Raw genomic sequence first — 25909 nt, 5'->3', positions numbered from 1 at the left:
TGGGCTTTATTTACTAAAACTGGAGAGTGCAAAGTCTAGTGCAGCTCTGCATAGTAGCCAATCAACTTCTATCTTCAGCTTGTTCAATCAAGCTTTAACAAAAAAAAAAAACCTGGAAGCTGACTGGGTTCTATACAGAGCTGCCCCAGACGTTGCACTCTCCATTTTTAGTAAATCAACCCATTGACTCTTTGTTTACTTACCATGCTTTAGTATACATTTTTCTCTACATGTAGTCCACACTGTCAAGCAAAAGTTACAGTGACATAGGTTGGGACAAGCTATACAAGTTTTGGAGTTCATACAACAGTCACATTTTATTCATATGGTTTTAAGCTAGGTTCAAACTGCTGCAATACCATTTTGATTTGAGTTTCCGTGGGATTATGTAGTGCTACTTGGATGCAACTTTGATAAACTTTGTATATTCTATGGGGCCAAAATCGCACTGGAATCACACCAAAGTAATACAGGAACCTTTTCCAAAATCGCTCAGTGCTGAGTTGCATTGATGTGGAAGGACACAATTGAAAACAATCTGATTTCCCTTGTTATGTGATTCTGTGTGACTCAAGTTGCATTTTAAATTGCACTAGTGTAAACCAGGCCTAAATTCTCTTAGGAAAAGAACATTTACTCCAAGTTCCTGAACACCCCTGGAGGTGATAAAATTATTAACTATTATTAATTATTTACGATAGTGGTCCAGGGCAGGTTTGCTTCAAGCACTGCCACATTACACAAACACATTTTATTTCTTTACTATAACTTTTTACAGTTGGAAAATATTATTTCTAGTCTCAGAAATTAAGCAGAAACAAAAAGATTAATTTTATTAGATAGTTTACCATAGGCAACGCAATATAAAATTATATACTTTGCTATACAGAGAAAAAATCTAGCACAAGAATAATTAGCAAATATTTTTTTTAAAATCCCACATATCTGAAAAAAGGTAATACAATAAGTAAAAAGTGAGAACAAAGTATAGCTCAGGTAAACTGTGACACTACCCAATCTAACAGGCTTCCCTTCATTAACATACAGCCGTGAGTCAGGTCAAAAACTCTCTCCAGCCTGATTAATGATGGCAAAGTGATGTCAAATGGAGCCTGTGAAATGAAGGAAATTATAGCTGTGAGAGAATCATTTTTCTTGTCATAGGCAAGCATCACATCTATTTTCTCACTTAAGAAGATTAATATCGCAAAGCAAAATTTTGCTAAAATACCCACCAAATGGAAAGGACTACAGAGTGAGAGACAATAAGTAAATTTATGATAAACAATGAATAATTAAATTATAGAAGGTGTACCATTTTAAACTTATGCAGGGTTAGTTTTGTAGCAATAAATTCTATAAAGATATTTAGAATGGAAAATATAAATGGAATCTAACCTGAGTTACTGTGTGAGGATCAGAAGCAGAAGACAGCAAACACTGAGCTTCAGTACAGCATTCCAAAATCACTGTCTGCAAACAGAAAAAGAATATGTGACTGCTTTATAAGAAACAGGTGAGAGCTATTCACATACTGTATGGATAAACATTTCAGCCATCTTCATCCAAAGATAAAACTGTTTAAAGTGAAGATACCATCATACAAAGATAATAACACAAAACAATAACTTTTATGTATGGTGTGCAATGTTTGTTGCATTCTATTCAACTCTGTTGATGAAGCCCCCAAGTTATAGGAGAGATCACAAGAAAAGTTCAGAAGAGTAGTAATACATGGTGATATTTATATAAAAACATAGATGTAGTGCAACAAATGAACATAAATATACAATACAACTAATGAAGAAATTATAAGATAAAGTCCATATAATCCAGTGATAAAAAGTCCACCACCAATGTGCTGCAGATGCATACTTCTCTACACTCCTTCCAATACTGTCTATGCTTTATATTGGGCTCATTCAAAAGAGTAGACTACATACTTATTTTTAATGTTTTTAAAGTTGTGACTCACCCAAGGGTAGGGGTCTTATCTCAGATTTATACTGCTCCTTCTTACAGATCATTTTTCCCTTGCCCCCTTTGTATAGACAGAAATGGGAGATTGAGTGTGGGGTTACGTTCTCCGATGAGGACTGGGGCTCTATAGTAGAGAATATACGGAAGGGCTCTAGATCTCTTTCGGTTAGCGAGACGGCCCTGAAGGTTTTAACTCGCTGGTACTATACCCAGTCTAGACTTCATGTCATGTTTCTGGGAACATTGCACCTTTGCTTTAGGGGGTGTGGCTTAGCTGGTACCCTTGTACATGTATTTTGGGCTTGTCCTGGTCTTTCCTTGATCTGGCGTAGTATTTCAGAGGTGGATTCCTCTTTGGCGGGTTCTCCGGTGGATTTATCCTTGCAAATTTGCATATTGCGTGTATTGCTTTTGGGGACCCCAGTTAATCAAATGAGGCTAATTCACACTATCTGCAATTCCACCCTATGGGCCATTGCTCTTTATTGGAAAACTCCAGTGGTCCCTTTGGCTTCTGTCTTAAGGAGAGTTGATATGGTTATGCTTATGGAATGTATTCAATATACTTTGCTGGATAGGATGCATTTATTCGACAGGAAATGGGATGGTTGGAGAACGCATCGCCACTTACTGTTCAATTGATGGTCTATCATGGGTTGTTTTGTATCAAACCTTTTATTGATCTTGTGGTTGTTTTGCTGATATTATTGACTACATCTTTCATGTACTGTTTTTTTTAATACTTTCATGATTGTACTTTGTATTTCTGTTCATTTCTTATATGTTTTTTCAAGCTGTTTATTCTACCTCACTAAATGGTGCAGTGTTTGTAGTCCGTCTCCTAATAAAAACGTTTGTAAACAAAAAAAGAGTAGACTACAGAATAAAGGTTTAGGGGGTATAACCCCAGTTAATGCATAAAAGCAGAACATTTTATAAAATGGAAATAAATATATATACTCTGGCATAAATAGGTATAGACACCTTAATTTGAATAACAACGGCTTAGATGCAAAGAGGTCCTTTTAACTGCCTCCAGTCTGGTACATTTCATGTAACAATCAGTTTTTTTTTTGCTAGAAAATTACTTATAACCCCCAAATGTTATATATTTTTTCAGAGGTCTTAGAGAATAAATTGGTGAGTTTTTAATTTTTTTTATGTCACACGGTATTTGCACAGCGGTTTTTCAAATGCAATTTTATGGGGAAAAAATATTTTTTTTAAATTTTATTGCAAAAACACACAATACACAACCCATTTTTTGTAAAACATAAAAGATGATGTTACTCTGAGTAAATAGATACCAAACATGTCATGCTTTAAAATGGCACATGCCCATGAAATGGGTTTGCCATTTTAGATTTGCAGAGGAAGTTTGGTGCTAGAATTACTGCCCATAATCCAACATTCACGGTGATACCTCATATGTGTGGGTCGATTGCTGTTTGCGTGCGTGCGGGACCAAAGCGTGCATTAGTCTTTGAGCGTGAGCAGGGGAGGATGGGGGGGGGGGGCTTTATTTTAAAAAAAATTATTCATTTATTTTTTTTATTTGTTTTTACATGTTTTTTTTATTTATTTTTTAATCACTGTTATTGCTGTCAGAAGGAATGTAAACATCCCGATAAATAAATAAATATAGTGAGTGCTCTTATAGCAGCAGCTGAAACACCAAAAGGTAACCACAGTGAACCTCCAAATAAATACAGATATATAAGGTGCAGCGCTAATAAATATAATATAAAATAAATGAGTCCAATATTAATAAGAAAAGTTCATGTATTGTATCAAATGAATGATCAATTCAGCAGCAGATTTTAAATAGGCTTGTGACAGGAACCGATAGAAAAAGTGCGCACTCACTGGAAGTGCATAGGTAATGCGCATATAATTTAAAACCACCAGATTCTCTCTACATAGGCGGGATATATAGGTGAGCTTCCAGCTATGGATTGGTCATCAAGCCTTGGGATAGTAGAAATGTGCTGGATCCAGAGGTCCCCTTAAGGATGGGTGGGGTGCTCAGCCTGGGTACAGGGCTCTCCTCCTCTGGATGCTGAAGTTCAATTGGGGGTGACCTTTCTGTTAGGACCTGGCCTCATGCTTGCCGATTTCTCGTCTAGGCAAGAATGCCGTCTACCTCTGCCTAAAGCTGTCTGAGATACTGAAGTTTAAGAGTGAGCACAGGTTCGGTTCAGTCCAAACCCAGAAGCATGCTGCCACGCCCACCAAAATGACCACCAAAGTATTGACTCAGGGGGGCTGAATACAAATGCACGCCATACTTTTCAGATATTTATTTCCTTCCACTTCACAAATAGATGCCCCTTTGTATTGGTCTATCACACAAAATCCTAATAAAATACAGGACAAAATGTAGAAAATTTCAAGGGATATGAATACTCTTTCAAGGCACTATATCTTATAGTGGATATAAAAAGTCTACACACCCCTGTTAAAATGTCAGCTTTCTCTGATGTAAAAAAAACGAGACAAAGATACATTTCCACCTTTTAACGTGACATTAAATGTGAACATTTTCCACCTTTTAATGTGACCTATAAACTGTACAACTCAATTGAAAAACAAACTGAAATCTTTTGGGGGGGGAGTAAACATAAAAAACTAACATAATGTGGCTGCATAAGTGTGCACACCCTCTTATAACTGGGGATGTAGCTGTGTTCAGAATTAAGCAATCACATTAAAAATCATGTTAAATAGGAGTTAGTACACACCTGCCATCATTTAAAGTGCCTCTGTGTCAGGGATCCTGTCTCCGTGCAGCAGTGCGACGGCAAAGGATCCCCTCGGGCCGTGGCGGTGCAAGTGCGCATGCGTGGGCGCGCATGCGCAGAAGCGTGGAAGTTCGAACATGCGCAGTAAAGTACATGTCACCGCTAGGCGGGCTATTTAAACCTGCAGAACAGTAAAATCAATGCCTTCTGGTCTACAACATTCCCTGCACTTATTAACTGATTCTATTGCCTGTATTCTGATCTGAACTGACTAAAAAAGAACTCCGCCTGCACCGACCTCAGCTATCACTGACCATCCGCTTGCCTGCTCCCTTGTACTTGATCTGCTCGCCTAATACTAACCCAGCTTGTCTGACTCTGCTGCACCTACTTACCTCTACCTGCACCTGGCTTGCATCCTGACGGCTGCCATACTTACCTGCCACTGCACCCATGGTCCTGCACCTGGCCTGCATCCTGGTCACCGCTACACTTACCTGCTGCTGCACCCACGGTCCTGTATCCGGCCTGCATCCTGGTCACAGCCATACCTGCCTGCTGCCGCATCCCTGCTCCTGTGTCCAGTCCAGTCTGCATCCTGATTGCCGCCATACCTGCCTGCTGCTGCACCCACTTTCCTGCATCCACACCAGGCCTTCATCCGGATCTCCTGGGTCCCCAGCTGCCTGCCACCAGCTCCAGATCTACCCAGCACTTGTGCCACTCCTGGCTCTGCGCCCTCTGTTCCCACTATCAGGGGCTCCGAGCGGGAGTCATAAGAGGACGCATGGTGGTGGCAGCATCTTGCTTTGGGGCTGTTTTTCTTCAGTTGGTACTGGGGCCTTACTCAAAGTAGATGGAATTATGAACAGTTCCAAATACCAGTCAATATTGGCACAAAACCTTCAGGCTTCTGCTTGAACGCTGAACAACCCAATGCATACATCCAAATCAACAAAGGAATGGCTTCACCAGAAGAAGATTAAAATTTTGGAATGGCCCAGCCAGAGCCCAGACCTGAATCCGATCGGAAATCTGTGGGGTGATCTGAAGAGGGCTGTGCACAAGAGATGCCCTCACAATCTGACAGATTTGGAGTATTGTTGCAAGGAAGAGTGGGCAAATATTGCCAAGTCAACATATACCATGCTGATAGACTCATACCCAAAAAGACTGAGTGCTGGAATAAAATCAAAAGGTGCTTCAACAAAGTATTATTTTAAGGGTGTGCACACTTATGCAACCACATTATTTTAGTTTTTTATTTTTACTTCCCTCCACCTAAAAGATTTCAGTTTGTTGTTCACCTGAGTTGTACAGTTTATAGGTCACATTAAAGGTGGAAAAAGTTCTGAAATGATTTATCTTTGTCTCGTTTTTTTTTACATCACAGAAACCTGACATTTTAACAGGGGTGTGTAGACTTTTTATATCCACTGTACGTTTTCTAAGGATAGCTTGTTCACAAAATGAACATGAAGTGGTGCCAGAAAACACAAGGAATGAGTACTTATACTGTGTGCAGTCATTTCATTATCTTAAGATTTTAAAATAGACTTCTATGAAACATGTTTAATGTGAATGTTCACAACTGCAGATCACTATCTGGTGCATACGGGTAGTCCTAAACTATAATTTGTTCATTTGTGTTTTCAGGGTTGTCCAAATTATCAGTTCAAATCTGATATAAATTGGAGAGAGCACACTACAGTATAGGGTCAGTTCACACTATAGAAATGCAGTCCAGATGCGTTCTGGATGCGTTTTTACATGCACGTTTGTGACGTTTTTTGGTGCATTCCGGTGCATTTCTGATGCTTTCCATTTCATTTTTTCCCCTCTCTTTTTCTTCAATTCAAATAGGGAAATGTGCGTTTTTGGTGTGCTCCCATGTGTTCTGGTGCATTCTTTATGCGTTTTCCACATACCAGTGCAGTTCTGTGCAGGAAAAATGCAGCATGTTTAACTTTTTCTGCAACTGAAACGCACTGGAACTGCAAGCACTGATGTGAACTATGACATTGACAACCATATAACCTACTTTCTGTGCATTTTGGATGCAGAACAAAAGCAACTAAAAAGCAGATAGTGTGAATTGGCCCTTAAAGGTCTTAGCTTAAGATAGCTGGGAGAGTTATATCCTCTACCAGGTCTTTAATGCTGTTAGTGTCCCCACTGGTAAGATGTCAGAGGGGAATGTCAAAGAAATGTCTGTGTATCAAATAAATGAAGCAGACAACAGAGTGGTTCCAGTAAAACTGAAATGACAAAGTCACACTGGGTGTAATTTTTGGTTGATGCTGATCCATAATGTAGTTAAGCTGCTTTATTGTCACCTCCATTGGTATAGCCACCTGCCAACCGTTCACAATAAATATACTGCGAGTGGGCGGCAGGTACAGGCACATTCATGTACATATATGTGACCAGCCTTCTTCTGGATTTGGGGCACACATGCATGCACCCCCTGATGACCCAGGTTGTGATTGAACACAGCACGATTTCAGCTAATGATTATGGCTGAAACCTGCTGATCAGTTGTGTCCACAAACAGAGTTCTGTGTTTACAAACACACAGAATTCTTTGTACATAGGAACAGTGATCTAACTGTTTCTTCTCCCTGAAAAGCAGGGAGAAAAAAACAGCCAGATTAGTAAGTAAAAGCAGCACACATTACACTTGTAGGACCACAGTTAACCCCTTAACTGACCCTAGATGTTAAACTCTTCCCAGCCAGTGTCATTAGTACAGTGTCAGTGTACAGCATTATTACAGTCCCTGATCACTCCTATTATGGTATAGTGTCTATAGCGGCGTAAATTCCAGTAAATATAACATAGTTTGTAAAAACCCAGTGGTGATAAAATACCACCAAAAAGCTCTATTTATATGAAAACAAAATGCTATAAATTTCCATTTGTTTACAGTGTTGCATGACTGCTCAATTGCTAGTTAAAGTAGCACAGTGCTGAATAGCAAAACGTGCCGTGGTCATGAAAGAGGTAAAGCCATCTGGAGGTCAAGTGGTTAAAGCACAGGAATCCAGTTTGTTTTTGGAATTCCCTATGGATTCAAAAGAAGAATGTACTGAACACACTATTTCAAATGGGTGTGGGTAAATCTATTTGCAAGAACATTATACAATGTTTGTCAGGCCCAATAAGCAGAAAATAAATATAATAAAAAATATCAAATGAGTAGAAATATGAAAATTATATCTATTTTTATACCACTTAATTTGGAAGATTGATAAACAGAACCTAGTCCTGCCAACACTTTGATATGGGAGTTATGACTAACATGCAGCTGTTGTACACGCGTATTACTTGTTTTCATCTCTCCAGCATATATTATCCAGCTTTAGAACTGAAAAATACATGCAAGTACAAGGCGGCATTTACATAAGGTTTATCGTGCGCTTGCGGCTAGAGAGAATGCACTTTAATAAAACTATAGAATATTTCAGTGGTAGCATGCTGTCCTATATATATATATATATATATATATATATATATATATATATATAGCCATTGTTGGGCTGTAGTGAGCCCCATGATTACTATCTAACTGGACCCCCTTACCTTGCAAGGCCAGGGACTGAGCTCAACCACTCTTCCCCTCCAGCCTGCAGGTAGTGTGGAGAAATTTGCAAGTTGCAAAATTGTGCTGGGGGGGGTTAAACTTGTGCAGGGGTCAGGAGTGGGTAAAGCACAGGCAAAGACTGCAAAGGCTGTAGATGGGGTATATTCATGCTGCAGAGTGGCAAAAATTATCCCCCAGCGGCTGAACTCAACCAATCCCACCAAATGGTGTCATCACACAACTGCGTACAATGGTGCATGCTTTTAGGGGTCCAATCAGATGGTTAGTAAGCAATATAATGCTTCCTCACTGACTGTCAAATTCCTTTAACCACAGACCATTCTTCACAGGGTGACACAAGTGTACACTAATCCAAAGCTTCTGGAGACTTCAGTATGTTTCAGACGGGGAGCTAGGGAGCAGAACCGTGGTTAAAGTGTTATTAAAGTCTACATTTTTATTGCAATTAAAATTACAAACATGTTATACTTACCTGCATTGTGCAGTAGTATTGCACAGACCAGCCCTGATCCTCCTCTTCTGGGGTCCCTGGTCAGTGATCTCGGCTCCTCCTCTTCTTTGTGTGTTCCCCATAGCAAGTTGTTTGCTATGGGGACCCACTGCGTGCACACGCTGCATGGTTCCTGATAATTGAATTAACATTCCAGCCTCTTCTATATTAATTCGCAGGGACTTTAATTGTAAGCAAACGCAGAGCTGCAGACTACTTCACTGCACCTGAAAGTCAATAACTAGTCACCTCCGCCACTACATGGATTGCTGCCACTAATACTGTACTGTATGTGCTATGGTTTTTAAAGGAGTAGAACCTTTAAAAAAAAAAAAGTAGCCATTAGACATGAGCTGTAAACAAGGCTGTGTGTGTTTTGTGTCCAATACCTGTAACTCTTCAGGGATCTTGACTGGTTTGATGTCAGGCCTCTCTTTAGCAGTATGAGTAGACCTTTTCGGCTGTTCTCCGGAGACATCAGGTACAGGATGGAGAGAGAGTTCCGCCTTCTGCCTTAGAATACTTAACTTCTCTTGCAGTGACAGGACACTAAAAAATAGACACATGCTCAGAAAATTCACATTATATTCTCCAAAGCTCCAACAAAACCTAAATTGATATGAAGAATACTGACCCTTCTGTTTTAATAGCAAAGGACTGGGGGGTAACTATATTACTAAGCACAAATGTAAGGGGGCCCTTATCCACTGACAGAAATGTGGTACATAGGTTGAGAAAGGCTGCCTTCACAGAGCTTACAATCTAGGGTCCCTAGTTCACATTCATACATACTGTAAGCATACTAGGGCCAATTTAGACAGGAACCAAAAATATACTTTTTCATAAAGGTACATGGTAAAACAGGCACATATCAGGAATATGAAATTGTGGGTTGCCTTATTCCTTAAGGCTGATAAACCGCAGGATTGTGGAACTTTACCTTAAAAGGGAAATCCCCCACCCCCACCTCTTCTACTATTTCAGCAGGCATTCTCCCCACCATGTCCGCAACCTTCTGGGACGTGTCACGGGTTTCAGGAGACTGCAGATCCATTCACAGTGTTCAGTGTGCGCTTGCGCATGCGCAGTGGCAGGTCTGCTGTGAAGCCACAGGGAGTCACAGCTGGCTTCCCATAATAGAGCCGGGGACCCAAAAACCAGCAAAGAACTGGCTCAGGGAAGGACAGCGCTGGATCTCTGGACAGGCAGGTGTCTTTTCATTAGAAAAACCAGCAAAGAACTGGCTCAGGGAAGGACAGCGCTGGATCTCTGGACAGGCAGGTGTCTTTTCATTAGAAGTCAGCAGCCACAAATACTGTAGCCTAACTCTGTGAAGAGGAGAAACAACAGACAACTCCTCTAGTAAGGAGAAGATACACTGTACTCTTTCCTCCTCGCTAGAGAAGTCTGAAGAAAACAAAAAATCTGGTGGAAAAAAATAAAGATTTACCACAAAATGGGTAATAAGTTGCATTTATGTGCCCTACGATTAAATTTACTTTAATTTTTACTGAAAATTTGCATTTCATAAACCATTACATCAATATCATGTGACATAAAAAATTGTAACTGCAACAAATTCTTCAGGGTGTCTGCTTTCAGAAAATATAGAATGTTTTTGGAGTTTTAAGTAATCTTCAGGCCTAAAATCATTTTTTAAACAAAAAATGAAAAAATGGCTCTGGGACTAAAGTAATTTAAGTGGTAGCAAATACCGCTTGGTGACAAAGAATATCTCCTAAATGTGCACCATTTAGCAGATATTCATTATTTCTGTACCCAGTGATGTCACTGACACATGGGCACTGCAATCTGAAGGGATGACATACTGAATATGCTGTCCCTTCAGGACGATGTGCCGCAATTGTGGCTCCCATGCACGGAAGTGACTTCATTGCAGCTCGGCCATTCAAACGGCCAGAGCCTGCTAATCAGGAAGGAGGACCAGGTGAAGATGGAAGCCCTGTCAACGGTTACAGCATGCCGCTGGAGGGCTTCATTTTAGGGTAAGTCTTTCATAATGTGCTAGTATGTGATGCATACATTATGACATTAACCTGCAGGGGGAAAGTTTTTTTTTTTCTGTGGATATTACTATTTGTAAAAAATTTTGAAAACCATTTATAATTTTCCTTCCACTTCACAATTATGTGCCACTTTGTGTCGGTCTGTCACATAAAATCCCAATAAAATACATTTACATTTTTGGTTGTAACATAACAAAATGTGAAACATTTCAAGTGTCTAAATACACTGCTCAAAAAAATAAAAGGAACACTTTTTAATCAGAGTATAGCATCAAGTAAATGAAACTCCTGGGATACTGATCTGGTCAGTTATGTAGCAGAGGGGATTGTTAATCAATTTCAGCTGCTTTGGTGTTAATGAGATTAACAACAGGTGCACTAGATGGGCAACAATGAGATAGTTTTACAGGTGGAGGCCACTGACATTTTTTTCCTACTCATCTTTTCTGACAGTTCTTCACTAGTGTAGCAGTGCAGGGCCCTGTCACAGGATGAAAATAGGTAGATATGGGCAGGAAATGGACACAGTGTTTACACATGTGCAGAACAGCGGAGCATAGATTTTGAGATGAGATAACTGTTGTTGCAGGTTTCTCTGGATTTTGATATTTCTGGATGGGGCTCCGTAGTTTGGAGACTTCAAAGTGCCTTGGGAGGGAAGAAATCTCCAATGCAGTGTCCAGATTTTGTAGTCAACTAGCAGGGTGTGGGCCCAGGTACTCACAAGCCTTATAATGATGGTCTGCTGAAAGTTGCAGGGGGGAGTGGAGTGCAGTTGGTGCAGTGGCTGCCATTGAGAGTCTCTGTGTGAGACAGATGCTGTGTGCATCAAAAAGGGCTTGAAGCCTTGTGCATCAAAAAGGCTCAAGGATGTATAAGTTAAATGGCTAGAAGCTGGGTGCGTTAAAGGGCTCAAGGCTATGTGCATTAAAGGACTGAGGCTGTGTGTGTTAAAGAATAGCCAGTGGTCTGGGAGACCCATACCAGTAGAGGTACTGCTGACCAGCAGCAGTGCTAATGAGGAGTAGCCAGGAGGCTTGGTATTTTTCATTTGTATTTACAACTGGAGAAGAACCCCTATGTGGGAAAGCTTATGTTGGACTTTTGTTTTTGCCTTACCTTTTAATAAAAGTGGGCTACCAAGCCCTGAAATATAGTTCCAGACGAATGTGAACTTACTTTGAAAACGCATCTACCACGGAGCTAAACATCCCCCATGTCACACTAGTTGTGCATTTGGCTATGGTCAGTGTCACTACTGGTAGCATGAGGTGATACCTGGACCCTACAGAGGTTGCACAGGCAGTCCAACTCCTCCAGGATGGCACATCAATATGTGCCATTGCCAGAAGGTTTGTTGTGTCTCCCAGCACAGTCTCAAGACATGGAGGAGATTCCAGGAGACAGGCAGTTACTCTATGAGAGCTGGACAGGTCATTAACCCATCAGCAGGACTGGTATCTGCTGCTTTGTGCAAGGAGGAACAGGATGAGCACTGCCCGAGCCCTACAAAATTACCTCCAGCAGGCCAATGGTGTGAATGTCTCTGACCAAACAATCAGAAACAGACTTCATGAGGATGACCTGAGGGCCCGACATCCTCTAGTGGGCCCTGTGCTCACTGCCTGACACCATAGAGCTTAATTGGCATTTGCCATTGAACACCAGAATTGGCAGGTCTGCCATTGGTGCACTGTGCTTTTCACAGATGACAGCAGGTTCACCCTGAGCACATCTGAAAGACATGAAAGGGTCTGAAGAAGCCGTGGAAACCGTCATGCTGCCTGTAACATCATTCAGCATGAACAATTTGATGGTGGGTCAGTGATGGTCTGGGGAGGCATATCCATGGAGGGATGCACAGACCCTGACTGCATGGGCCCCCATGCTCACCTGACCTAAATCCAATAGAACACCTTTGGGATATCATGTTTTGGTCCATTCGAAGCCACCAGGTTGCAGCTCAGACTGTCCAGGAGCTCAGTAATGCCCTGGTCCAGATCTGGGAGGAAATACCCCAGGACACCATCCATTGTCTCTTTAGGAGCATGCCTTGATGTTGTCAGGCATACATACAAGCACATGGGGGACATACAAACTACTGAATACCATTTTGAGTTGCTGCAATGAAATTTCAGCAAAATGGAGTAGCCGGCTACATCATTTTTTCACTTTGATTTTCGGGGGTATCTTTGAATTCATTCATCACATCATTGTATTCCCTAGTGTGTCCAAGGGTAACCCAGGTCTTTCACAATCCTAGTTACGCTTTTTGACATGACCACATTTGGATTTGACACTTACCGTGACAAAGGAATTCCAATGTAGCCACACTGAAGCTCTTTTGGATCACACTTTCTAAAGTCTCGAGCATTTATATTTTGCTTGTTGTAGGCATACAATAGCAACACCTGAAATGTAAAATGGTAAAAATAGTAGATTATATATATATGTGTGTGTGTATATGTGTGTATATATATATATATATATATATATATATATATATATATATATATATATATATACATATATATATACTGTTTAAACTAAATGTGAGCATCATGTTTCTTTATTTTCACACACAATACACATATTTGTAAAGGTTTATCTCTTTAAGTTATAGTTCTTACTACCAAACCTTCAATAAGGCAATATAAGGAACAATGATAACATAAAGTACTGTAACCCATGATAAACAATTGACTATTAATTTACAATCAGAAGAAATTTAGAGTCTGTTTTCTTTTACCATACTTTGTATTTTCCACTGCCCTATAAAATTAGTTTACATTATTTCAACCTAAATATATTTTATTAAACACATTTATTAACAAAAAATCATAGCGAGAACAACAAGATTTATGGCAGTACTAGCAGTTTCTTATAACTGTAATGACAAAATTGAGACGATAGCACAATATAATTTTTTAAACAAAAGCATGTTCATGTTGCTTGTCATACTCTGTGTATCTTTGAAAAAAATAAAGTATATTAGCATTAGAGAGTAAGAAGAAATCGATGCATGCTGACATATATTTTTGTAGTTGAAGTGTAGAATTATCATATAATTGGAATAGAAGTATCACAGCAACAATCCTTTCACCACAAAGGTGCAACAGCTGGGATTTAAGTTGCCTGAAGAACTATCATATTAAAAAGTGTTCTGAAGAAGCAATTTTTCAATGCTTTAATGCTGGACCATCAAACGAATACTACATCTACTTTTATACGTATCCTTTTCTGATCAAAATGTTTTCTACTAGATCCCAACTGGTCTCTATTCTACTAGACATATTTTGGAACCTCACCTCCTGACAGTAAGCAAAACTTACCCACTAATGCTAGCTCATTTGTTTCCTGTGTTAATATGCCATTTATACATTAGCAGCTCATATTCACACTTCTTCACTAATTCCATCCAGTGCACTAGACTTTTATTCAGAATTATACCAGGCTTGCCTTAATTGCCCTGCTGCGAGAAGCACCCATTTTAAGAGTGAAAAGCTGAAGCTAAAATTATGCAAACAAATGAATGAGTTCAAGGTGTGACTCTCTCCCCTTACTTCCGTTGCTGGAGCGAGACACAAATATATTTTATAAAATTTTATATACACCGAAAAAAAAATGGCTTAACCCCTAAACAGACATGTAGACTAGATAGCTATCATTTAATGTTATATGTGTTATATTTTATAATGTTTTTTTTTTCTACAGGCACTGGTCCCACTGGATGTAAAGACCTCCTAATGGCTATATTACTAGCAGTATGTTCCTGTGCTGATGGTATTTCACTTGCCCAAACTTTATATCACATAGGTACAAAAACCATCCACCCGTTTATCTCAACCACAGCATCTCTTTTACAATATAGACAGGACACCCAACACCATATACACAAAAGCAAAACTCCACCCAGAGTAACCAAATACAGTTAGGGGAACACCATTATTACTAAGCCTTTGTGCTTATTTGACTATTACTTCCATCCCATGGCAAAAGTCACTATGCCCTCCCCAGTTTGCTTTCAGAGGGCCCCCTATTGGAAGTACCACAAAGGTGAACCACCCTTTACCAGACACCTGAAACACTCCTATTAATGTTTCTATTATTACAGTTAAAGACCAATTTTTTTTAGCTCTCTACCCCATCTCCTCTGTCTCCTTCACCCCACCTTCATCCTCTTTACCCCTACACTCCTTCCAGGTGTTTCTCACACATGGGCCACTAGTGAGCTAATGCACTATCCTTAGTATCAATGGCCCTCTTGAATGTAATCTCTCTTAATATAAAAAGGCTCAACTTTCCCATAAAAAGGATAAAAACATTTAGATCCTTTGCAGCCCTTAAGGTAGATGTGGTCTGCCCCCAGGAAAAACACTACTCCACTTCTGGAGCTTCAGAATACTTCAGCCCATTTTACCCACATGTCTTTCTCTCTTCTGCCCCAAAAAAATAAAAGGGAATATTTATTAGCCTTCAGCATTCAGCACAATTCCATACTATGCCCCCAAACCACTCAAACCCCATTCGACTCTCATGTTTTCCAGGCCGTTGATTCACACAAGAAAGGGACCATTATAATCTGTGGAGACTCCAGTCAGGTCCTTTACAAGTCACCATATATCCAAGACTTCCCCAACGCCACACATTCATTGCCCCTTATCGACACTTGGAGGGAGTGCAACCCAGTTCATCATAACTAGACTATTTTATTGACACCCTCATATGTTTCCCAGGATTGAAAATATATTAATGCCACATGCATCTACCCCCCCTTTTCTAGATTCCCAAATCAAACAAGCCCAATGGTTAGACCATGGTCTCATAATGCGTTGTCATAAACAACTCCCTCCTTTCTAATGCATCCCTTTGTCTTGACATACAAGATTTGTATATATGATTTCTGTGGTGCTCATTGTACCTATATACATGTATTTTTGTTGGTTGGATTTAGCAATGGAGCGAATATCTATACTGTATTATACCTGATGTAATATGACCTATCTGGATATTTGTACCTATTGTATAGTTGTACAGTATGTATATGCCTAATACAACTTTATTGATAAAGCATTTTTGTTATGTAGTGTGCTTACTCTACATATTTGAAATTATTGTACTAACAGATTGATACGTTGTGGAGGGTTTTAAGCACCCAAAGTAATAACCCTATTATTGGTTGTTAAATGGTGTAGATAATAGTGGTGTGCAGACAGTGGGGTACTTAGTTCATGTGCTGACCTAGGAAACAATAAAATCGGGCTCCCCCTGGGCTGCTGTTAGAAATCATGCGGCCCTGTACAGCCTACCTGACAAGGCGCTCCCCCAAAAATAACAGCAGCCATGGCACAAAATATACCCTTACTACTGACACCTGTGTTTTTTTACTTTTTTTTTTTTTAATTGCCGAATGGCAAATTTACATTGTGAGACCATGGTGACCGGTCAGCCCCATGTGTAAGGGACCTAAGGAACAATCACTGAATCATGCAATAAACTGAGTGGGTAGCTCTTAAACTAAGTAAAAGCCAAATCAAGAGGTGGAAATCTATATGTATTTAAACAAAAACAGGGAGGAAGGAGAGACAGCCCAGGACTATTGTGCAGTGTACCAAAATGGATTTATTAAAATCTACAATGGTTCTATGCATCCATGCTCCAGGCAGGGGAGAGGATCAGTGGACCACTGTCTTGCATTTGGCTGGGTGGAAGCTGAATACAGTTGTCGGGATCCTCTGCTCTGAACGGACCAACACACAAAATGACATCAGAGGGAGAATTTCAGGACCTGGAAAAGGCAGAGACTCTACTGCCTGCTGTCCCCGCTGCTCCAAGGTCTGGACAGTTTGCAATTATGTAGATTTTATCCCCCTGCAGAGCAGTCAGAGGGAGAAAGCAGGCAGTACAGCTGGCCCTTCTTGCCCAGGCCTGATACAGCCTTATCAGCGCTCCTGCACCCCCCCCCCTCGCCGCCATCATCACTACAGTCCATCACTGCAATCCCCCCACCACCTCCACTGACCAGCACACATCCCCCACCACAACCGCCATGGACTAACCTTAAAATCAGCAATAAAACAATCAGCTGCCCATTCCTGCAGCCTGTGTCAGAGTTGACCAGGTCACCATCCCTGCCACTGTCCCTTCTTCCGGGGGGCAGCACTGCCTCCCTGAAAAATGCCACCCTAGGCAAATGCCTTGCTGGCCACGTGGTAAATACATCTCTGTGTGCTGGCTTCCATTGTTAATTAAGTATTATAAATCAGACAGAAAAATATTCCCATTCTAACCCCAACTCATCCACAAGGGATGTCCATACGCATAGCAAGTTTCCAGGTATGCTGAAATTTTTACTTCAAACTGTACATCCTGCATATAGATAAAAAGTGCGATTTAAAGCCGATTTGCATAAATGTTATTATCCAGTGACAGCGCTCCTCATAGTCAGGGCCAGGGCTAGACTATTTTAGGCAAGACTAGCTGCTTGTGACCCCTTCCCCCCAAAAAAAAAAAAAAAAAAAAATTTAAAAAAACAGTAGAAAATATTAAATCAACAAAACATGAAACTGCTACATTTCTTTTTAATTTGCAAAAATAAGTGCCCCAGCACAAAAATCAGTGTCACGGATGGACTGTATCTGTGGCTGGCAGGGTGACAGTTGCAGTGAGTGGAGGATGATGGATCCACATGTCATCACTCACTAACACATTGCACATGTGACAGATGGCCGACCAGCCGGCTGGCTGGACGTCCGGGTCACACTCACACAGACATCAAATTAAGACATTACATTCCTCTGCAGGTGTAGCTTCACCTACACTGATGAATGGGAAAAGAAGGGCTAGAACTCCACAGTGATCAGCAGCCACCAACCAACTTGAAGTAAGGGACTAAGTCTGAGAGGAACACTGGTAGGAGCTCCAGACACCCGGCATCTTCTTTTGTCCTTTCTTCCTCCCCTCTCCTCAGCTTAAGGCATTCCATTTTTTCCCAGAAAGGAACCTGCCAAAAGTTTGGTACGTCACTAATCCTAGACAGATATAAATAGGATCCATTATATCCCCCAGTGTGCAAATAATCTTTTTGCTCTTCTCAGACCAACATCACATTGCATGTGTCAAACACAGGATATACTGTAGAAAATATCTCTGATGTTGCTAAGTCAAACATCAATCCTATGCAGGTAGTGACCAGTTCCTTGTGTGTCCATAAATGGAGGAATGATGTCTTCTCTTATTCTCTGGTGCCAGAATCCAATATGTGCAGAAAATACACCGTTGGAATGAGTTATAGACTCTAATCCACTCACCATTAAAGTCTCTGACACCACTTGTCACATATGTTGATGGGGTTCTCAGCAAGAGTCCATGTTACAGTACATATCTTCTTTCCTGATCTAGCCGCTGCTGAGTGATAAAACTGGTTGATTTACACTAAGCTTTCTTACCCACCTGCAATGGACAGCTAAGTATTGCAAAGATTCTAATCTTCATAATGTTACCAGAAGTGGCTAATAGATGATGGATTCTGGCTCAAGTTTTTTTTTTTTTACAGAGTTCATGATGTCTATTCAAGTTACATGTTTGAGTTGATTACAATGCTCTAATGCATAGACTTTACGCACTGTGGCCACATTTTTATTGATATTAGTGTAATTAAAGAGTTACTACCCTGCATTCACTATATCTGGTCTCACACAGTACACAGAACATGGAAATGCAATTACTGTACTAAATATAAACTGCTAAATGCCTTTTCTTATCAGCAGTATATAGCAGTCTTGTGTCTTCTCTCAGCGTCCAGCTGAGCACTGGTTAAAGCTTGTAGTAGGAGTTTTCATTCTCCTCTGACTGTCCTATGAGTCTGCATAACTCTGACTCTCTGTCCGGACAGTGCTGATTGGCCCTGTGCTGATCAAATACACCCTCCCAAAGAAGAAAAAAAAAAAACCTCCTCTAGCAATACACACCAAACTGAGCATGTGCACAGTGAATCCTAGAACTCTGTACTATCAGCAAATGGACTGGGGACAATAGAAGAAGGGGAGCATCAGAGAAAACAGGATCAAACAGTCTTTTTACACAATGCGGAAGATTAAGCCCTTAGATTCCACAGTGTGTATAACAAGCATACTTTACTGCATATACAGACTGATTTTACTGTTGTGGGCTTAGTAACATTTTAGTTCTTGGCAAAGCCCCTATCCACATATTGGACAACTGGTGTCAACAACTTTATTATTGCATAAATGTCAGGGCTCCGGGTATGACCAGAGGTGTGTGGACCGACACAGGGAAACACAGACTTCAGGTATAGCATGTAAAACAATATAATTTATTAAGGCAACACAGACATAAACGCAGTGCAACAAACCAAACCCAAAACTAACACAAATACGTACAACAAGGTGCAACAAACCCAAACCTTAACTGATATATATATATATATAAATATGGAGCACAACGTAGTCAGGCGGGCCAGGTCGGTAGCTAACGGGCAGACAAGGTACAAGGAGTAGGCAGAAGATTGGTCAGGAGTAGCCGAGGTCGGTGCCGGCAGAGTTCAAGCAGAGTCAGGATCAAGCAGAGTCAGGATCAGGCAGAAAGCAGACAGGATGCAGGTACAGGGGCTCATGGGAACAATACACCAAGGCCCTGACTGCAGGCCTGGCCATTCCTTAAATACACCTCCTGAAATCAGCCTCAGGTGATGGCTTGATTGCAGGAGTGAGCTTCTGGCTGCTGAGAGCACCCGCTGGCCAGCCCTGGTACTGCAGCCTACAAGGCAGGTGAGTCCCACCACCATTGGCGAGTCCATTCCTGACAATAATTTAGCATCTATTACTTGTACGAACTGTGTAATTTCTGAACATATTGGATTCTGGCATTAGAGGTTTGGCAGCCAGTAGTTGATAACAATTATTAAATACACTCGTTCCTCCATTCATGAACACACAAGTAACTGGTCACTACTGAAAATGTTTGATGTTTGTTTTAGCAACACCAGAAATGTTTTCCACAGTGTATCCAATATTTGACACATGCAATATGATTTTGGTCTGAGAGAAGCAATCACACCGTTTATTTACACACTGGGGAATACAGTGAATCCTATCAGACAATTTATATCCATATGGGATTGGTGGTGACACATACCATAGTTTTGGCAAATTCTCTACTGGGAAAAGGGGGAACGTGTGCAGTATTTGTTTTCCTTGTACCATACGGTGAAGACCACTATCACCAGATAATAACGTTAATGCCAATCAGCCATCTCAGTTTTTTGTATATACATGCAGGATGCACAGTTTGTAGTCAATATATAAGCATTTTTGGAAATTAGCCCTGTTGTGAATGGATATCACTTATGAATGAATCAGAGTTTAAACCAAATGGAGGTGGTTTAAAAAGGTTTTTGTATGTGTATATATATATATATATATATATATATATACAGTGGGGCAAAAAAGTATTTAGTCAGCCACCAATTGTGAGAGGCCTGTAATTGGCATCATAGGGAGACCTCAACTATGAGACAAAATGAGAAAAAAAATCCAGACAATCACATCGGCTGATTTGGAAAGAATTTATTTGCAAATTATGGTGGAAAATAAGTATTTGGTCACCTACAAACAAGCAAGATTTCTGGCTCTCACAGACCTGTACCTTCTTCTTTAAGAGGCTCCTCTGTCCTGCACTCATTACCTGTATCAATGGCACCTGTTTGAACTTGTTATCAGTATAAAAGACACCTGTCCACGACCTCAAAAAGTCACACTCCAAACTCCACTATGGTGGAGACCAAAGAGCTGTCGAAGGACACCAGAAACAAATTTGTAGACCTGCACCAGGCTGGGAAGACTGAATCTGCAATAGGCAAGCAGCTTGGTGTGAACAAATAAACTGTGGGAGCAATAATTAGAAAATGGAAGACATACAAGACCACTGATAATCTCCCTCGATCTGGGGCTCCACGCAAGATCTCACCCCCGTGGGGTCAAAATGATCACAAGAACGGTGAACTAAAATCCCAGGACCACACGGGGGGAACTAGTGAATGACCTGCAGAGAGCTGGGACCAACGTAGCAAAGGCTACCATCAGTAACACACTACGCCGCCAGGGACTCAGATCCTGCAGTGCCAGACGTGTCCCCCGCTTAAGCCAGTACATGTCCGGGCCCGCCTGAAGTTTGCTAGAGAGCATTTGGATGATCCAGAAGAGGATTGGGAGAATGTCATATGGTCAGATGAAACCAAAATAGAACTGTTTGGTAGAAACACAACTCACCGTGTTTGGAGGAGAGAGAATGCTGAGTTGCATCCAAAGAACACCATACCTACTGTGAAGCATGGGGGTGGCATCATCATGCTTTGGGGCTGTTTCTCTGCAAGGGGACCAGGACGACTGATCCATGTACAGGCACTGAAGATGAAACATGGCTGGGTCTTCCAACATGACAATGATCCCAAACATACCGCCCAGGCAATGAAGGAGTGGCTTCGTAAGAAGCATTTCAAGGTCCTGGAGTGGCCTAGCCAGTCTCCAGATCTCAACCTCATAGAAAACCTTTGGAGGGAGTTGAAAGTCCATGTTGCCCACCGACAGCCCCAAAACATCACTGCTCTAGAGGAGATCTGCATGGAGGAATGGGCCAACATACCAGCAACAGTGTGTGCCAACCTTGTGAAGACTTACAGGAAATGTTTGACCTCTGTCATTGCCAACACAGGATATATAACAAAGTATTGAGATGAACTTTTCATATTGACCAAATACTTATTTTCCACCATAATTTGCAAATAAATGCTTTCCAAATCAGCCAATGTGATTGTCTGGATTTTTTTTTCTCATTTTATCTTTCATAGTTGAGGTCTATCTATGATGCCAATTACAGGCCTCTCTCATCTTTTTAAGTGGGAGAACTTGCACAATCGGTGGCTGACTAAATACTTTTTTGCCCCACTGTATATATATATATATATATATATATATATATATATATATATATATTGCGCCCACACAAAATATGCCACAAATATTATTCTGGACAAATGAAATATTACCATAGGATATACGTGTCCCGACCTCTCCAAGGGTGGAGAATACCACTGCATACAAAGCTCCTTGTCTAAAGCATTTGTTGCTATTTGTTCACTTTCTGCTTTGCTATCTGCTGACATGCTGCAAGTAGATTTCACTGACTCGGGTGTTTTCTGATGAAATTCTTTACTTCCTAAATTTTCCTGCAACAGAGGAAATAAAACAGCATTAAGTGTGGCCAAAGTGCACCTATGGATCAAGTATTGACACCGCATTGACAGTAGCTGGCGACAATAGCAAACAACCTGTTATGTGCTATATCCAGGATCTTAAAGCAGAACTTCATTCTTTCATTCATCTTGGACTATTTTTATTCCTTATGCTGCTAGCATTAGTTAATCTGATAGGAAATAATATTATATTTGTTTTACTTTTTTTTTTTCAGTTACATCCTGGTTTAGGCAAATTATGTCTTACATCCCAGGATTCTTCAGAAGGGAAGGAGGGGCTTTCTCAGCTAATGCAGAGGAATTACAATTCCAATAAGTAAAGTCACCTACCCTTACTTAAGATGGCCATGGCCATAAATGATAGAGGGATGTTTTTTAAAGTGATTTCTCAGTAAAATATAGCATGGAGACATGCATGGATGGGGGAATTTGCTTTGAATGTTAAAAATGAATTAAATAGTGTTTTTGGTTTGTGCTGCTCAAATGCAGCGTAGTTCCTCTTTAATGTGAAGCACCAAACAGATTAAACCTGTTAATACCCAAAGATGCTTTGTGTATGGATGCGATATTTATTACATGCACCCAGAGCTTTACATGTATATTATACATTCACATCAGTCCCTGCCCCCAGGGATCTTACAAGTTAAGATCCCTAACTCACATTCATACATATACATATTAGGGCCAATTTAGGAGCCACTCAACCTACCAGCATGTCTTCAGCGTGTGGGAAGAAACCCATGCATGCACAAGGATAACATGCACACTCCAAGCAGGTGGTGCTGTGGTTGGGATTGAACCAACAATGCTAGTGTTTCTAGGTGGAAGTGATAACCACTAAGCCACTGTGCTGCCTACATTATATAGATTGTATATACTGTATCACACATTCTACAATTCTGTGTAAAAGGATGTTATTAATTATGTCTTTAAGATTTTAGCATGCTCCTTTCCCTTAAACACTGGAAAATTGTTATTTAACCTCCCTGGCGGTATTCCCGAGTGTAGCTCGGGGTAAAGTTTCAGTACCACAAGCGGTAACCCCGAGCTACACTCGGGCTTACCATGCGGCGCTGCTCCATGATCCCTCGATCACTTACCTTGTCCTGCGTTCCCGCGATGTCCCTCCTGCAGTGTCCCCTGTAATGTCCTCCGGCGGATGCGGCATCTGTCATCTGGGTTCCATCCCCTGCGAGCGCCGGGACGTACGGGGGCGGAACGGCGGGAAATTTGAAAATGACAAAAAGTGACATTCACTAAATACACTAAAATCACATAGTAAAACATTAATGTATCAAACCATTTCACATACATTTTGTCCCAAGTGCTTTGTCCTGTACCCTGCCTGCATTTTTACTGTTCTTTCTGCCTGGAAACTGAGAAATGTCCATGGCGTCCAAAAAGCATCCCTTTCGGTCAAAAGCGGTTTTAGACCAGCTAGAGAACAGCGATAGTAAATTAGAACCACTTGCAGAATTGAGTGATGATGATTTGTGGGGGAAATTCGTCATCTGACATTGAAAATGATTTTGCAACTTTGCTCAGTGATGTGCGAACTTGGCGCTATATTTCAAATTTCAGTGTTTTTGGTTTGATTATATTATTGAATTAAATTGATTATTATTATATTATAATTTTTTATGATTATTTATTAAATTATAATTTATGATTTCGTGTTTCAAATTTTAACATACCCGGGATGTTTACTAGACTCTTGTTCAGAAAGATTTCAGTGAGTTATTCCTAAAAATTACAGGCCTACAATAAAAAAATTCATCTTTCCATGCAAAAAAATGTACCGATTTGAGCACAGAAATATGGACATAATCAGACTGCTAGGGAGGTTAAATTTTGAAGGTTTAGAAATCTTCTTTCCTCTTGCCCTAACTTACAACTAGCTGCCACAATTATTACTGTCATTGATATATCATGTTCTGTGGTGCTGTACAAAGTGTTACTAATACAGATACATAAAAAGTGTTTGAAACTGACTACATACCACCACATAGTTACATATATGTTACAGGCAATGTGTGAAATATAATATATAGAACAAGATACATTTTAGAGGGGATCTAGAACAGACAGCAGATATGTTTGCCAGAGGACATAACAGAGACTATCCCAGACTATGCTATGACTAAGTGCTAGTGGAGCGTGAAATGCATTAGCTGGAGTCCTGTATCCTTGTCATATTTGTGGAATATACTATAAGAAGAAATAAAGGTGATTTTATTGGCTGTGCGGCCATCGGATGTTTGTTTGTATATGCCTGCATGTTACGTTTTATTCATAAATGCTGAATGTCACATGGCGCCTGCAGTGTCCAACTGAAATTTTCCGGGAAAGCAGTTGTCACATTACCTGTCAAAGTCATGTTACAGGTTTCCTCCTCCTCCCCCCAGCAATATTTTTATGTCTGATAAATTAAAATAAATGGATAGAACCAAAGGGGAAAGCAACACAACTGTTCTTTGTTAATACCCTGTAATTTATTTTTTGAAACAGCGGTATCCTTGCACGCTTGCATAGGATACCTAAAGGAGAAATAGATCCTCAAGAATAAAAAAATACAGGACACAACTCAAAGATGTTCAGCTATGTGATATGGCCATATGAGATGCAATAAGCTTTAATATCCATTTTTCATATGATTTTTCCAAATGAAATCATCCTGACCCACAAATCCTGTCATAGCAGTTCATTTAGAAACCAATGAAAAATGAAATCAATAACTCTGAGGAAGCACAGCACAGCTAGCACTTAACATTTACAGAACCTTAATTATTTCATAAAATCAACATATTTGTTTGCTAGATTTTCAATAAAGGCCTTTATGAATTTCCATTGAGAATCTGCCCTATCTGATCACAATAAAGGATGCTTGCATAATGATGCTTTCATCCTTGCACAAACCATACTTAGACATTACATTACAGGAGGAGTTTGACTGAATTCATCGTGACATGTTTAAAAGCAGCAAAGCTTTGTTTCTATAATGAAACAAAATAATCAAAAGATTGTATGCTTGTTAGCTATCTGCAACAGTCAGGATAATACATGATTATGCCTGCACCTGTCAGTTTACCGCAGCCAGTGATCTAAGGAAAATAGAATGATAATATATGAAAAAGCAAAACGAACAAATAGGGCTATACAACATTTTAATATGATATTGCTTGGAAATGTCAGAAATGTTTAATGTTCTTTTGGCTGAAATCTGATATTATGATTATGTGCATTACAGTGTGATTCTGGAACACGCACTGCAAAAAAGGCATGTTTATTAAATAGTGTGTTCAAAATGCTTGTATGGTATCTGTTGATATTTTTTTTATAGATGATCTCTATTGGTTTTGTAATATGCATGTACCATAAAAAACAAACCTGTAACAAACAATAAATGCTTTCACAAAAAAAGAATGTGGTTCTCTAGTCTTTTGCTGATTAATGCCTACGTCTAGGCAGTATACGTGGTTGTAACAGAAGGTAAGGTGAAAACATATATACATACAGTAAAGTTAATGGATTACGTTTCTCCTGGACCAATTAACACTGGGGGTGTAGCTGTAAGTGGTGAATGAGAACCCTATTTTTTTTCAAACTGTGGACACCATCTATTTATAAATGTCAGTTGATACAAGGGTACTGCAGAGTTGAAATAATATAAAGATCCCCCTGCGCTGCTATGGAACCCTAACGATGAATAGCTGCTCACACCTAATCCTCTACCTATGTGCAGACAAAATGAATGCAATATATTCAATAATGGTGTAGCGCTAAATAAACATACAA

The 25909-nt window shown here is 40.2% G+C and overlaps 1 protein-coding gene across 1 annotated transcript in view; it reads right to left on the bottom strand.

Annotated features, from left to right (window-relative positions):
- Positions 1–807: 807 nt before the first annotated feature.
- The window catches only part of CFAP54 (cilia and flagella associated protein 54), a 527562-nt gene continuing 502460 nt past the window's right edge, over positions 808–25909 (bottom strand). The window contains exons 65-69 of the mRNA XM_089651915.1: positions 21908–22087; positions 13147–13253; positions 9205–9364; positions 1399–1473; positions 808–1112 (exon numbers count right to left, since the gene is read on the bottom strand). Coding sequence (XP_089508041.1) covers positions 993–1112; positions 1399–1473; positions 9205–9364; positions 13147–13253; positions 21908–22087 — 642 coding nt within the window. The 3' untranslated portion in view covers positions 808–992. The remainder of the gene's footprint in view (positions 1113–1398; positions 1474–9204; positions 9365–13146; positions 13254–21907; positions 22088–25909) is intronic.

The sequence above is a fragment of the Staurois parvus genome, unplaced genomic scaffold (assembly GCF_062004578.1).
Source record: "Staurois parvus isolate SC_StPar_1 unplaced genomic scaffold, SC_StPar_1.0 ptg000025l, whole genome shotgun sequence".
Lineage (NCBI taxonomy): Eukaryota > Metazoa > Chordata > Amphibia > Anura > Ranidae > Staurois > Staurois parvus.
Note: the sequence above shows the minus strand (reverse complement) of the source record. Positions and strands in the feature narration are given on the sequence as shown.